Here is a 14,562-nt window from a genome sequence, read left to right on the forward strand (position 1 = left end):
TATTTACTGATGTCCACAGGTCCTGCACTTTAAAGGGTTCTCTTTCAAGTAAAAAAAATCCCTTGATTTGTAATGACATTAGTGTGTGTGTGTGTTTTACTTTTAAAAATGAAATGATTTTGTAAAGACGACTGTAATTTCTAAGTTTACACTACAATCACATCTTGATTGTTCGGTTGATTGCTTCTTTTCAAATCCATTGCTGTGGTTATTTGAAATTGCTTGTGTGTGTGAGGTGTGCATGTATATTAAAGTTGTGGTGGTCCTCTGGTACTACAGCAAGCGCTGGAGAACAGCGGGCTGAGTGTGGTCCAACCCCAGAGTGACGCCCCACCAAGAGAGTCAGAGAACCAAACGACCGATGGCGCTGTTGTGGAAAACAAGAAAGTGCAAAGTACAGACAAACTGAACAGGGAGAAAAAGAGGAGCATTTTTAAGAAACCTATACAAATGCCAGGTAGGAGGGGATATTTTACTCTTTATGAGTTTACCCTTTCAGTGAGATTCATTTAATAAATACTGTTACAGAGATAATTGTTTTCTTTTTTTAAAATAAAATTATGTTCTGCCCTTTCCAGGCTCCATCAGGGAGGAGGATGGCGTTCGCTGGCACGGATGCCCCTACTGCTCCAAGGAGTTTAAGAAGCCCAGTGACCTTGTTCGTCATATACGCATCCACACCCACGAGAAGCCTTTCAAGTGCAAACAGTGCTTCAGAGCTTTTGCTGTCAAGAGCACCCTCACAGCACATATGAAGACGCACACGGGTATCAAGGCCTTCGAGTGTCAGAGCTGTCTGAAGTGCTTCTCCACCTCTGGCAGCATGAAAGTGCACATGCGGCTGCATACAGGTGAGAAGCGGGTCCGCTTTGTGAAGGGGTCACACTTGAAGCCATAGCAACACCAGCACATTTCACTTTATAGAGTCACTCCGTATGTTACATTATTTACTTGTTACTCTAGCATAGTTACTTTAAGCATAAGTTAAAGGAGAAGTGTGTGGGCTCTAAATATATTTCAGCCGCTGTTATTTAGAATAAATAAGATATGTTGTGGTAAATTATGCAACAAATTGCTCAGGCAGGACCTGCATAAATCTCATGGTGCCACTAAAGCTAGAACCCTCATTTGTATTCATGTATATACTGTATACGCTATATGTGTTTGAGCTACTATGTGCACTGGTGCATTCGTTTTTGTCTCTCTAATTGCTGTGTAGTGTCACTCTGTTAGGTGTTTACTTTAGTGCTGGTTGTGTGTTAGTTCTAAGGTAAAGTTTTGATAAATGTGTTTTCAGACGTATGTCTCCGAAGGCTTCATGCTTTCAAAGTTTTGTGTCTGTTTTGTTTCATACACTGTTACCTGCTAAATGAAGGCTTTTAACCTTATGTAGCCAAAATGAAAGCAAATTACGAGAGCGTATATTTTTATATGTGTTATGTTTTCATGTTGATTTAGTTAATAACTTTAAAACCTCTATGTGAGTTTAGATTTTCATTTTATTTTATTTTTCTGTTGTTGTTTAGAAAAAGTTATTCTCTAAATATAAATTTTCCAAAACATCTATTTTTTTCCCTGACTTGTTCTAGGTGTGAGGCCTTTCCCCTGCCCTCACTGCGACAAGATCTTTCGTACGTCGGGACACAGGAAAACACACATCGCTTCTCACTTCAAAAGCTTGCAGCAGAAGAAGCATAAATTTCCACGGAAAGCAAACAAAGCCAAAGTGTCCAAAAGCAACCTACCGCTACCAGATATCCCCTTGCAGGAACCCATCCTCATCACTGACTTTGGTAAGAGGGCATGGTGACAGGCACACATATTGGGCGATGCTGCATTATTTTCACCACACAGAAGGCTAGCTGTTGTAAGCTCACGTGTTGTTTTTAACAGGTCTCATCCCATCCCAAAACCCCCGCCTGGCTTTTCAACAGTACCTGGATGTTGTGGCCAATGACCGGCCATACAAGTGCCAGTTCTGCAGTAAAGCCTATAAGAAGTCAAGTCACCTTAAACAGCATGTCAGGTAAAGCTTCTATGTAATAGTGATGTTTCAGTGCATAGTCTCAAAGAGCGAGAACACAATGGCTTTTTGAGGGCCAGTGCAAGTGTTTTTTTTCATAATCTGTTGCTACTTGCTAGTTTCTTTTTAGAATACAACACAGGTGAAGAGAATTATGGTCAGGATAACCACGTATGTTGAAGGCTGGAGGTGAGAAGAGCAGAACAGAGGAGGCATCACTGACAATAGATCTGACATTTAACAAGTCAGATACTGAATGACAGGAGGACACCACAGGCCATCAAAAGAGGAGACATCTTTGGTTCTGAAATTAGTTTTTGGCAGGATCCACATTGTCAACCCGTTTTTAATGGTCCTCTAGGGATAAACCTTAAAAGTGGAAATAACCTGCAATTTGAATATTTTTCCCCCAAATAACAAAGTTTAGCAAACGCTTGACTTTTTAGATTTGCGTCTAACACGAAATGATTTCACACTGAAGTCAGCAGAGCAGCGTGTCCCACAAATCCTTTCTTAGCTGATCTTATAATGTTAGTCTACATAATCATATCAGAGAAGTATTAACAAGTGTGTACCGCTCAGCAAGGTTTCATTTTGCTTGTCTTAAGCTCATCTGCAGACAGAAGGAAGGAGAAACAGTGGAACAGATTAGAGGGAGTTGGAGGTTTGTTGACAGACATAATGAATTTGGTGAGAATGAAATAAATGAGATTGAATTCATGCAAGAGAAGAAAGAGAGTGTGAAGGGGAAGTACAGAAGAGTTGAAAAAGAGAAATAGCTATATTCAGCAAACCCACTTCAACCTGTAAATATATATATACTCTTAATCCTTTTTCCCCCCAATTTATTTGCTTGTTTTACACCGCACATGGCTGAACTTTATTAACCTTGTTTCAAATGACCCTGTCATTTATGGATGGAGAGCAATAAGTGGTCTAATCACTCAGCTGCTCTGCTCTGTGTATCTCTGTTGAACTTTCTAGCCAGTCTTTATGACAGAAATCTAGTCATTTGTCTTTGAGGATAATGATAAATAATGATGCTGCCATGTGTGTAGTGCCTTTTTAATGGCTGGTGCCTCATTATTCTTGTTTTCTGGCAGATTTTGAGTTCTAACTTGTAATGCAAGCTGAGGATCTATGTCTGCCTACCCCTACTGACAGTGCCCTTGAATTACCCATGAACCTGTACTGATACTTAAAAAATTTAGGGAATTTGATTCAAGTTCACCAAGTAATATATCATCCTGACAGGTCATGCTGGACCATGCATAGTGATTTTCCACCTTGTACTAAGGATATACCAATGAATTCTGTTCCTTAGTATTGGCAGCATTCCTCAAAATCTCATCTACAGCAGTGTGCTAGTACCTTTTAGGCTGCTTGATGTCCCAATACACACTGAACCTGTTTTTGAATGTTGCCAGGTCTCATACAGGAGAAAGACCCTACAAGTGTGTCCAGTGCAGTCGCAGTTTTGCCTCCTCGGGAGTCCTCAAAGCTCACATCCGAACACATTCGGGGCTAAAGGCATACAGGTGTTGTATGTGCGACACAACGTTCACCACCAGCGGCAGCTTAAGGCGCCACATGACCACTCACAGTGACCTGCGACCTTACATGTGCCCCTACTGCCAGAAGACCTTTAAGTCATCACCTAACTGTAGGAAACACATGAAGACGCACAGGTCTGATTTCTGACAGTCTGCTTTTTCACAGATGGATTGGACTGTTTACAGGGATGTTGTTGTGCTCTGTGAATGTATCAATCAGAGCTATGTCCTGTCAAACCAGGTATGAACTGGCCCAGCAGCTACAACCCCAGTCAGGAGAAGACCCCCTGGGAGCTGGCACTGTAGCCCATGACATGCAAGTGGAAATAGAGGGTGACACTCTCCAGCAAGCCCCGACTGAAACAGCAGAGCAGCAGAGCATGCTGGGACTGAGCCAGACAGAGGTTGTAAATGGAGGCCAGCAAGTGACACTGGACGCAAACCTGACTGTACAAGGAGAAGGTAAGAGCAACTGAATTCATGTCATATTATATAATGGAATATGTGCAAGTTGTGAAAGATTCAGTAGAACTCGTGAAAGCTGTAACACTGAAACCTCATTTTGCAGAGAAAGCGTAGCATTAAATTACCAAATTCTTCCAAAAACTCTGTGACTCACCTTCAAGAAAGTTTTCTGAGGTAATCTGTGCGTTGTGTGAGTTAAGTTTCATTGCACTGAAAACTTTCAGTTTTCTTAAACGTGTCAGAGAGCAGAATAACTTCAATGTACCTCCCCATCGTCTCCATCTGTTTGCTCTGTACACCAACACATATGGTTTCACGCAGTATAGCTCAGCACACAGCCTCCAGAGCTTTAGCACTCCAAGGATAGTAATAGAATGATTAGTAATCCCTCTCTAAGGTCCAGGATCTGGTCCCTTAAAGTAAATTGAAAGTCATCTCCAGAAAGAAGCAGCTCAGCCTAGCTGACATCTGAAAACTCTCTAGATTTAAAATGTACATCATGTAGTCAGGTTCCATAATCTTGACCTCAGCTCTCTATATTTGATAAGACTTCATTAATATACAGAAAGCAAATCTACTTTGCATTTAAAGAAGGTACACTGCTAAAAATAAAGTGTAGCTTACAGTATTTTAATATGATACTTATAAATAAATATTGTCACACATAACACACAGTTATTTTTGTTATTCTAAAAATGTTCTGTGCATGTAACTGTGCATGGTGAGCTGTGTTAGTTAGGGAATCTGCAATGTAACTTGCTTTTTTAACCTCAATTGAAAGTTTAACAGTGGAAATATTGTTCTACTGTTTGTTTCTGTGAGCACTAACTAACTTGTTGCTTTGCATCTCTTTCTTTGTCGTGACAGACTCATATGTGACTACCCAGCATGCTTTGCCTCAGAATATCAGCCAGTTTGAGACACCAGCACTTCCTCAGTCTTCGTTTGACCAGCAAGCTCTAACACAAGGTATAAACATAGCATGTGTGGGCTGTTATGTGACAAAGATAACATGGTATGTTTATTTGCTATATCGTCTGTGCAAAACACAGGTTCACTGTTTCAGAATTCAAGAACCAGTAATATATGAAGAGTAGTAGTAACTCGTGCATAGTACCTTTAGTTATATGCACGCTTTCTGTTATAAGGCTTAACTAACAAAGTGTAGGTATTGGCCATATTAGTTATGAAATCTCTTATTTTGAATTAATACCAGAGGAAATCAGTCACACATAAATAGAATTGGTGGAATAACCCTTACTTCAGCTTCACAAAGGTCCCAAATGACAGAGCGATCGTGGGAGAAAGGAAGACTCTTTACAATTCCCACAACAAACCGAGCAACAGTTAATTTCATCAAACTATATATACCCTCTACCAATGTGTCTGGTATCTCCATATGTCTTTTGAAATCAGTGTGTTCTCAAACATTTTTCTTCTTCTTCTTGCACTAACTCACCATGGCGGCTGACTGCTGTTGCCAGCCAGCTTCCTTTGAGATCAGCATCAAACATCTGTGAGGCAAACTGAACTTTTCAATTCTGTGAGGAGGTTCTCTGGGAGAAGCCCTGTATTTCTTGCTACTTTATATATGTGTTGTTTACAGTAACTACACTGTGGTTGATTGAAGGTTGATTTAAGGTTCACACACTGTTTCTGCTGCACATTTGGTGGCTCTTAAAAGTGTCACATAAAGAATGTGCCCACACTGCCACTTTATTAACGCTACAGTCACACTAGAGAAAACAGTGATTGAGGTCGCGGCGCGAACAAAAACATTGTGATCGGATACTTTAAGGCAGCGGTCCCCAACCTTTTTTCGCCACAGACCAGTTTATGCCCGGCAATATTTTCACGGACCGGCCTTTAAGGTGTCACAGATAAATACAACAAAATAAAACTAGTACCGGTACCGAAAAAAAGAAGATTTATTCATAACACACGTGAAAAGACCCAGAAAAACCGAGTTAACGATCAAAACGATAACAAAATAACGCTGAAAACCGATAAAAACCCTGAAAACTATACATTTCACACCTGAGCCTCAACTCTCGCGGCCCGGTACCAAATGACTCACGGACCGGCCGAGGCCCAGGGGTTGGGGACCGCTGTTTTAGATCATATCAGTGCTTTTTACATGAAAGCAAACATGTACACATCTGCCTTTACATGGTTAAGTAACTTTGTGACATGCTGAAGTTGGATTGGAGATGAGAAATCAGAAATGGAAGAGGAAAAAAATCAAACAATTTATTGTCTTTTTACTGGTGCTCCCCGGGCCTCGGACCAGGGATTGGGGACCGCTGCTCTAAGGAGCTTGGAAAGAAAAGCATCTGGACTTCTTCAAGTTGCTTGAAGACGTTTCACCTCTCATCCGAGAAGCTTCTTCAGTTCTAGGGTCAAATGGTGGAGAGTCCCAGATTTAAAGCCCGGGGGGGTGTACAATGATCTGTTGCTGTCTGCACAAATGCAAATTCACATTAGCTACTTACATTCAGAGTCCAGCCAGGGCATCATAGATTTGGAACATCTGTCTGCTTTTATAAATTAGATTAAATTACTTGCAAACCTTTGCGATTCTGTCCAAGGGTGATTGTAGCCGATCTCCAGATGGGAGACAGACTGCTTTCCTTCAGGCAACCCGTGCAATCGCCTCAAACTGCATGCATGAATGCAAAAACAATTCAAGACAGTCACCTTGTGTTCTTTTAGCCAGTGCAATAATTGCAGAATATTCTTGTAACAGCCTCTAGGGTGTACATCACACAGCATCAGTTCAGCTTTAATTATGTAGCATGGCAACTGTTATCTCAAGGGAAGCTTTACATTGTAATGTAAAGACCTCCCAGTATTATAAAGGTAACCTAGAGGTCCCCAATGAGCAGGCGCTTTGCAGTAGTGAGGGGGAAAAACACTTTTATCAGGAAGAAGTGGAAAAAAAGCAAAGAGAGAAGAAGAGCACAGATAAACAAACAATACCAGCTATAACAATAAAACACCTTTCTGCTGCAGGCTGAAATCCCAGGGGCGGTCTGACACTTTGGAAGACTGATAGTGTTGAGTTCAGCTTTTTTTTTTTTTTTAAATCAATAAAAGCCATCCTCCCTGATGGCTGATATTGTGCTGTGTAATGCAGATCTTAGACACTTTTTCAGATTTCATAGATTCCTATTATTATTCCTATTATGTTTTTAGTTGAAAAAAAGTGAAACATGTCTTGTGTTTGGGTTTTTTTTTTTTGTTTTTTTCAGGTAGACCCAATATTGCTGTCAGCCAGAGGTTAGATCTTTGGATTTGACTATAAACAAGACTGATTATTCTCGTCTGACTCCATCTAGGCTTCACCATCACTGAAACAAGCTACAATCAGTCCCAGTTCTCCACAGTCCAGCAGCTGCAGGACTCCAGCACCCTGGAGTCTCAGGCCCTTTCATCCAGCTATCACCCTCCAAATCTGCTTCATGTCCCACCTGCTGAGGTGGTAAGTTATGAGTAGCTTTCCTTCTTTCATTTTAAATACATCATTACATTTTCATTAGTGTGCAACCACCTGAAACTAAAAATCGTGTTTTCACTGGGTTCAAATTAGCCCACTGGATCTGATATACAGGGAGTGCAGAATTATTAGGCAAGTTGTATTTTTGAGGAATAATTTTATTATTGAACAACAACCATGTTCTCAATGAACCCAAAAAACTCATTAATATCAAAGCTGAATGTTTTTGGAAGTAATTTTTAGTTTGTTTTTAGTTTTAGCTATTTTAGGGGGATATCTGTGTGTGCAGGTGACTATTACTGTGCATAATTATTGGGCAACTTAACAAAAAAAAAAAATATACACATTTCAATTATTTATTTTTACCAGTGACACCAATATAACATCTCCACATTCACAAATATACATTTCTGACATTCAAAAACAAAACAAAAACAAATCAGCGACCAATATAGCCACCTTTCTTTGCAAGGACACTCAAAAGCCTGCCATCCATGGATTCTGTCAGTGTTTTGATCTGTTCACCATCAACATTGCGTGCAGCAGCAACCACAGCCTCCCAGACACTGTTCAGAGAGGTGTACTGTTTTCCCTCCTTGTATCTCTCTCTATCATGCATATGTTATGCATATACTAGTGTCAGTAACCTCATTTATTCCCTGTCCTTGAAAGTGCACATGTATTTGTATGTGTTTTAAGTTGAGCCAGTATTGATCTTTTTTTTATGCAGACGAATGGGCTTCTTCAGCAGAGCAGTCAAAACGACCTCCAGTTGCCTACAGAGACACAGGAGTACCAGGAAGACTGTGAAGACAACACTAAGAGAGCCTACAGGTGTGTGTGTTTCCATGTACCTATACGACTGTCTTAAGAAATGACTCCCACCTCTTTAGTGTTTAAATTACTATCTTTTAAAAACATCATTAGTTTGAATTACAGCTTCCACACTTCCTTGCCTGTCTGTGCACCCATATTTCTCAAAGGCAGGTTCTGCAGTTTGTCTTTGCTAAATTATTTCAGAAATCTGTCAGGATAGAGGTCACTAGCTGAGCTCTAGTCAAAGGTCTCCTCTCCAGTTTTCTCTGCTTAGGCCAGATGATTCGGGACATTCAGTGAGATTACCAAAGCTGTTCTTGTTATATTTGCTACAAGTGACTGTACTTTAAAGTAAATCTTTGCCCATTCTTATGTTGTCCACAATCTGCTCCCTCTATCATCATGACTCACCTCCTCCTGGATTGACTACCTTAAGGCTGATCCATTACAGAAGTGATCTCAACCGTACAATGAGCAGAACCTGGTTTACACCACAGCATTTGGCATTCAGACTGAAGAGTTCAATTTTTATCTCATCAAAGTAGAAAATGTGCCCTTGTGTTGTTTGAGAGCAGTTTTACAGACCACGGGTTATTCGAGGGTAGTGTCAGTCTGCTCATTCCACCATTTAGAGCTGATTTCTGCAGCACTTACGCCTGATGAGTCTGGGTGCTGCAGGTTTTCTGACATGATCATTGATCATAAACCTCTGCTAGGCTCTCCTGTCCTTTTTTCTTGATCTACAGTCTTGTTATTAATTTTGTGTCGCCTAAATCACCCAAACAATCTGTTTCCAGAGCCTAAAAAGATTAATGATATTAAGTGTTATAAGCAGTGACCTTGAGAAGGCAGATGGTTTATAACTTTGTCCTTAATAACCTTACCTAACTTTGTTATCAGTGTCTTTCAATTTAAACTTTTGCACAGATAAAGCAATAGTATTTACAGAGATTTATTCGCTCATGTGTCTCAGGCTTCTCATTATGTTTAAATGGATTGACATCATTTTTTGTCTACTTATTTTGCCTTATTTATGGATTTAACTGAAATGAAATTCAATATTATTGGTTTTCTAATTTATTTCTAGTTAGACAGTTGGTGACAGTTTGCTGTCTATCCATACAGTCCATAAAAACTGACCAGAGAATAGTTCAGTTTCTAAATAAATCTAAATACTTTAACTGCACTATGTGGATACTGCTACTGCTACTGGGCCAAACTCTTTTATATTCGAAAAGCTGAGCCTGTAGTTTGTACTAAATTATTCAGTTTAGCTCTGGCAGATGATGCAAAGGCTCACCTGACTGACGAGTGGTCTATCTTTAAAATACAGCCCAGGGCCTTTGCTTCATCATGACCTCTTCCTATGCCCTGCATTTCTTCTCTTTCTTTTATTATCATTATCAGATAATGCCTTATGCTTTTATGTGGTTTATGGTCATGTTTAAGAGAAGACTAACAGATGTTGCACAAAACCACCAGTTAAAATAAAACATGTTTGCGAAAGGCAAGCTGCTGTTTTCTTAAGCTGTCTTGTGTGTATGTCCTTTCTCTATTTCACAAATAACAAGGCAGTGTAGATCATACGTCCAGTGAAATATTGCTATGTTATTAAAAATGTAATAAAATAATTACATGTTAAGAATTGTTCCAATTCGCATAAATTACTCTCCCAGATCTGGTGAATAACAATAATTCATAAAGATTTACAGCGATTCATTCATTCATGTTGTTGCTGTTTTTTCCATCATCAGGTGCAGTTGGTGCAGTAAAGCCTTTAAAAAGTCAAGCCACTTGAAACAGCACGTGAGATCGCACACTGGGGAGAAACCATTCGGATGTAACCTCTGTGGACGAGCCTTTGTATCAGCTGGAGTACTCAAGTCCCATCTGAATACCCATACAGGTGAGCTCGAGGTCGAGTATGCCATGTTTCACAATGGCATCCTAATTTGCCTAAATTATCTACACTCTAGTCCTTCAAAAGTGGAATAAGTCTATGAACTAAACATACTAAACATGACATTGATTTCATTTTAATTTTTTAATTTGTAAGTCTTTTTCAGGGACTGGCAGTAACAGTAGTGACACCCTAGAGGCTGTCACAAGGATCACACAACACCTTACCTCTGTTCTGTCTTCCCAACAGGAGTGAAGCCCTTTAAGTGTAATGTTTGTGACGCCTCCTTCACCACAAATGGCAGCCTGAATCGCCACATGATCATTCACATCAAGTCTTTCAAATGCTCCATGTGTGATGAGAGCTTCCGGACCAGCCTGCTTTGTAAGAGGCATATGAAAAAGGAGCACGTCATGGACGATCAAAGTAAGCATTACTGCATTGAGTTATATTGTATTTATATTAAACTATATGGTCTCTCCATCTTACACTGTTATGCAGAGCTGTACATGCACCACTTTTCCTTCAGCGAAGAGTGCCACATTAATCAAGTACAACATACATTATATCAGGCTTCAGCTTGTCTGAGTGCATCTTTGTCTCAGTCCAAGCTGCCTTGCATCAAAAGAAAGTGTCAACCAAAGATAGAAAGTGAAAAAACTGACTCTGTTTATCACAGTTATAAGCCTGGAGTCAAGTCAAGATGTGGAAGAAGAGGAAAATGAAGAGGAAAGTGAACAAAAGACATCAAAGAGGAGGGGTATGGAAATTATCACGTTCACTGAAGAGCAGGCAGCCGAATTGGCGAAGGATCCCGGCGAGGAGGCCTCAGTTTCGGAGCGAATACTTTCCCAGTCGGCAGCTGAAAGAGATCGGATCAGTGAGATTAAAGACAAAGCCGTGGAGCTGGAAACCGAACCCAAGTTTGCCAACTGCTGCAATTACTGCCCCAAGAGCTTCAAGAAGCCCAGTGACCTCGTCAGGTAAATGTTGTGCTGCGTATATAAATTTAGAAGAAATTTGTTTGTCTGCAGTAGTCAAAGTCTGAATTGTGTGAGTGTTGATGGTTGGAGGCTTATAGGACTGTGGACCTTATTTAGTTTTACAGCACTTGTCTGAACTGAATAATGACACAGCATAATAGCATTAACATTGCTACTGTGTCCTCACACCCACAGTTGGGCTGTGAAAATGCAGTGGAGATTACATTAACCATCTAAAGGAAATAAGAAACAGCCTTAGATATAAATCATCAAGCTATAATTTAATGCATTAAGTAGATGTTGGATAGATTAACAACAAGCAATAGTTTATATGTATGAAGCCAAGGAAAACAAATCAAGGACATCAGAGAGGAGGTCAAAATAAATGCATTTTAAATCTCTTCAAATTCTGCTCCATGTTATTAAAACTGCACCACAAACACATTTTTTTCATGATCTTTTTCAGTTTCTCAGCTAAACAACTCACCAGAAAGATAAACTGTATGTCCATGGATGATAACCATTTGTATATATCTATTCATATTAGGGTGTGTCTTTACTTTATAATGCATTTAGTTTGTTTAAAAGAAATGTAATCATCACTTTGATATTCTCATGTGTCCTTGTGCTCTTGCAAGTATAACTATATCAATCCTTTTCAATGTCCAGACACATCAGGATCCACACAGGAGAGAGGCCTTACAAGTGTGACGAATGTGGGAAGAGTTTTACAGTGAAGTCGACCCTGGACTGCCACGTTAAAACACATACAGGTTAGTGGTTAATCAGTAGAATATGTTGCTGACTTGTTTGTGTCACCACAAACACCAACCTTACCTTAAAGAAGCTGACACAGTAAGATTGAGCTCTGTTAATTCCGTTCGTTTTAGTAGACCTAGCTAGTCATATATTTGTATAACCCTTTTTTTCAAACACACAGTCAAGAATACATTCATACATAACATTAGGTTTTATAAAAATGGCTGTACATCGTAACAAGATGATGCAGTGCTTTAGTAATTTAAAATAAGAGCATGGACCAAAAAGGAGGCCAACTGCTGGAATACAGTCTCAGCAGATCGGCTTATACAGCTCATCTACTGAGACCTTGACATTTGTAGCCATTTAGATGTGATTAATAGCATCTTAAAATGCATTGTGAATTTTACAGGACAACGAGATCACTGAAAAGTGCACGCCTAAAGCAAGTTAATCAAGATAAGAGAAAAAAGAAAAAAAAAGTTTATTAAAAATAGTAAAAGTTATTGGCTGACATTAAAGGTTTGACGTTTTTCTCTTTCTCAGATCAAAGAACCAAGACTAGATTCAAGATTCAAAATTCACATGCTGGTCAAAAATAAACCTGCGGTTTTTAAAGAGCAACGATTCATTTTCAGTTTGCCGCACATAACATCCTCTTTGTTTCTTATTCAGGTCAGAAGCTTTTCAGCTGTCATATGTGCAACACCTCCTTCTCTACAAAGGGGAGCCTGAAGGTGCACATGCGCCTCCACACCGGCTCCAAGCCCTTCAAGTGTCCCTTCTGCGAACTCCGCTTCAGAACTTCGGGTCACCGCAAAACACACATCCAGTGTCACTTCCGTCCAAATGGCGACGGCCGCAAATCCAAGCGTTCTTCCTCGTCCTCCAGTCAAGCCAGACAGGGTCAAGACCCAGCGACTGGGCAGGGTGTGGCTCCAAGTCAGGGGCAGCAGCCAACTGGATCAGAGGCTCTTCAGTCTGTGGGGCTGCTGCAAACACCCAGTGCTGACCCCAGCATTTACCTCCCAGCTAACCAGGTTCTCACAGGACAGTTTGACCAGAATCTACTGCAGTCAGGACTAGTAGGACAGGCCCTCCTGCCCGCCTCCATGTCAGGTAGGGATAATTAATGAGCCATTACTTTAATGCTGTAAAAGAGAGAATTGCAGCAAGAACAATGGTGTTTTGTTTATAACACACCTTTGATTTTAACTGACAGGTCCTAATGTTTTCAGTAAAGCACCATAAGAGCACGAAATGAGTGAAGACTGGTGCCCAAATTTCAATATCCAAGATATCACTGTGCAGTATTATTGACGACCCACTGGCAACACATTTCTTGTGAATGCCACAAAGAGTTACACATTCCTTGGTAGAAATGATAGGTGTACGATTAATGCACCAACAGTTGGTTGTTGTCAGCAGTTGTGACAGGAATGCCCCAGAGGATCATCATTTGTAGTCTCATTGCTTCATATTCAGTTGGCAACATCAAGGGCAAAAAAGGGTTGCACCGCGGCACCCGATGTCAAGCAGACAAAAACACGCCTTCATTGAAGCCCCAGCGCAGTGCGTGGTTGTTTTTGAAGGAAATCGGTCTTTATGTGATGAGAAAAGTCTATCAAAGCATCTCCAAACATTCACAGTGATCGAATAAAAGAAAAGGGAAACAACAAATGATGCAGGGACGACATTGTGATTATTAATTGGGTTTTTGGAGGAGCTCTGATTTCTAAATGCAGCACTGCAGTCAAACATTCGCTAAAATGTTTAAACGATTAGATTGATGAAGTCTGGCAACATATAAATTTACTTTTCCCACCCTTCACCTGGAGCAGGACAGTGGAGTATTCAGGATTCCCCCCCCCCCAACATAGAAAACTTTTAACTCACATTTTCCTGCTAAGAACTGTTATCCATTAACCGTTAATTATAGTCTTATTCGCGTGGTCCTAATCCTGTATTATTACATAGCTACTCTCCTGTCAAACATTTACATATGTTTGTGTCTGTGTGTGTGCCTCAGCTGCAGGAGACTTGACCGTGTCGCTCCCAGATGGCCTTACCACGCTGGACGGCATCCACTTGCAGCTGACGCCCGCCAACCTGGTGTGTCCCAACGTCCAGATCTCCGGCATCGACACCAGCAACATCAACAACATCACACTACAGGTTACACATCACCCCTGCCGAACTCTGTGTTATTATCCATATTACTATCCATATCTAGCCAGCCTAATGTAGGTTGAGATGTGCTCCGAAGAAAACGTGTTTGAGTAATGGTTATTGAAATAGTGTAAGCTATTGAAGGGTGAGTGGTGGCAGGGTGGCAGTCATGCTTCTGAGTAATCGACAGGGAGGCACATCCTATAGTGATACAAGCTAGGAATGAGAACAGTGTCAGTCAACAAAGTCATACATAAAACTTTGAAAATGTTTAAAAGCATTGAAAGGAAATCTTATCATTACTTTATTCCATAATGTAAAAGAAAAGAAAATCCTAACATTGTTGCTGATTCCCCCACACATGCTCTCCTTCATTTTCAAGTTAAGTAATACTCTCT

General features: G+C 40.4%; 1 protein-coding gene across 1 annotated transcript in view; it reads left to right on the forward strand.

Annotated features, from left to right (window-relative positions):
• The window catches only part of LOC101463989 (zinc finger protein 236), a 51,805-nt gene that overhangs the window by 19,683 nt on the left and 17,560 nt on the right, over window positions 1-14,562 (forward strand). The window contains exons 9-23 of the mRNA XM_014412637.4: window positions 280-457; window positions 579-851; window positions 1,590-1,793; window positions 1,894-2,026; window positions 3,451-3,711; window positions 3,818-4,038; window positions 4,909-5,010; window positions 7,380-7,522; window positions 8,268-8,371; window positions 10,108-10,259; window positions 10,503-10,679; window positions 10,933-11,236; window positions 11,906-12,009; window positions 12,671-13,114; window positions 14,025-14,170. Of these exons, the coding sequence (XP_014268123.3) occupies window positions 280-457; window positions 579-851; window positions 1,590-1,793; window positions 1,894-2,026; window positions 3,451-3,711; window positions 3,818-4,038; window positions 4,909-5,010; window positions 7,380-7,522; window positions 8,268-8,371; window positions 10,108-10,259; window positions 10,503-10,679; window positions 10,933-11,236; window positions 11,906-12,009; window positions 12,671-13,114; window positions 14,025-14,170 (2,946 nt within the window). The remainder of the gene's footprint in view (window positions 1-279; window positions 458-578; window positions 852-1,589; window positions 1,794-1,893; window positions 2,027-3,450; window positions 3,712-3,817; window positions 4,039-4,908; window positions 5,011-7,379; window positions 7,523-8,267; window positions 8,372-10,107; window positions 10,260-10,502; window positions 10,680-10,932; window positions 11,237-11,905; window positions 12,010-12,670; window positions 13,115-14,024; window positions 14,171-14,562) is intronic.

The sequence above is a fragment of the Maylandia zebra genome, linkage group LG11 (assembly GCF_041146795.1).
Source record: "Maylandia zebra isolate NMK-2024a linkage group LG11, Mzebra_GT3a, whole genome shotgun sequence".
In the NCBI taxonomy this organism is placed as follows: domain Eukaryota; kingdom Metazoa; phylum Chordata; class Actinopteri; order Cichliformes; family Cichlidae; genus Maylandia; species Maylandia zebra.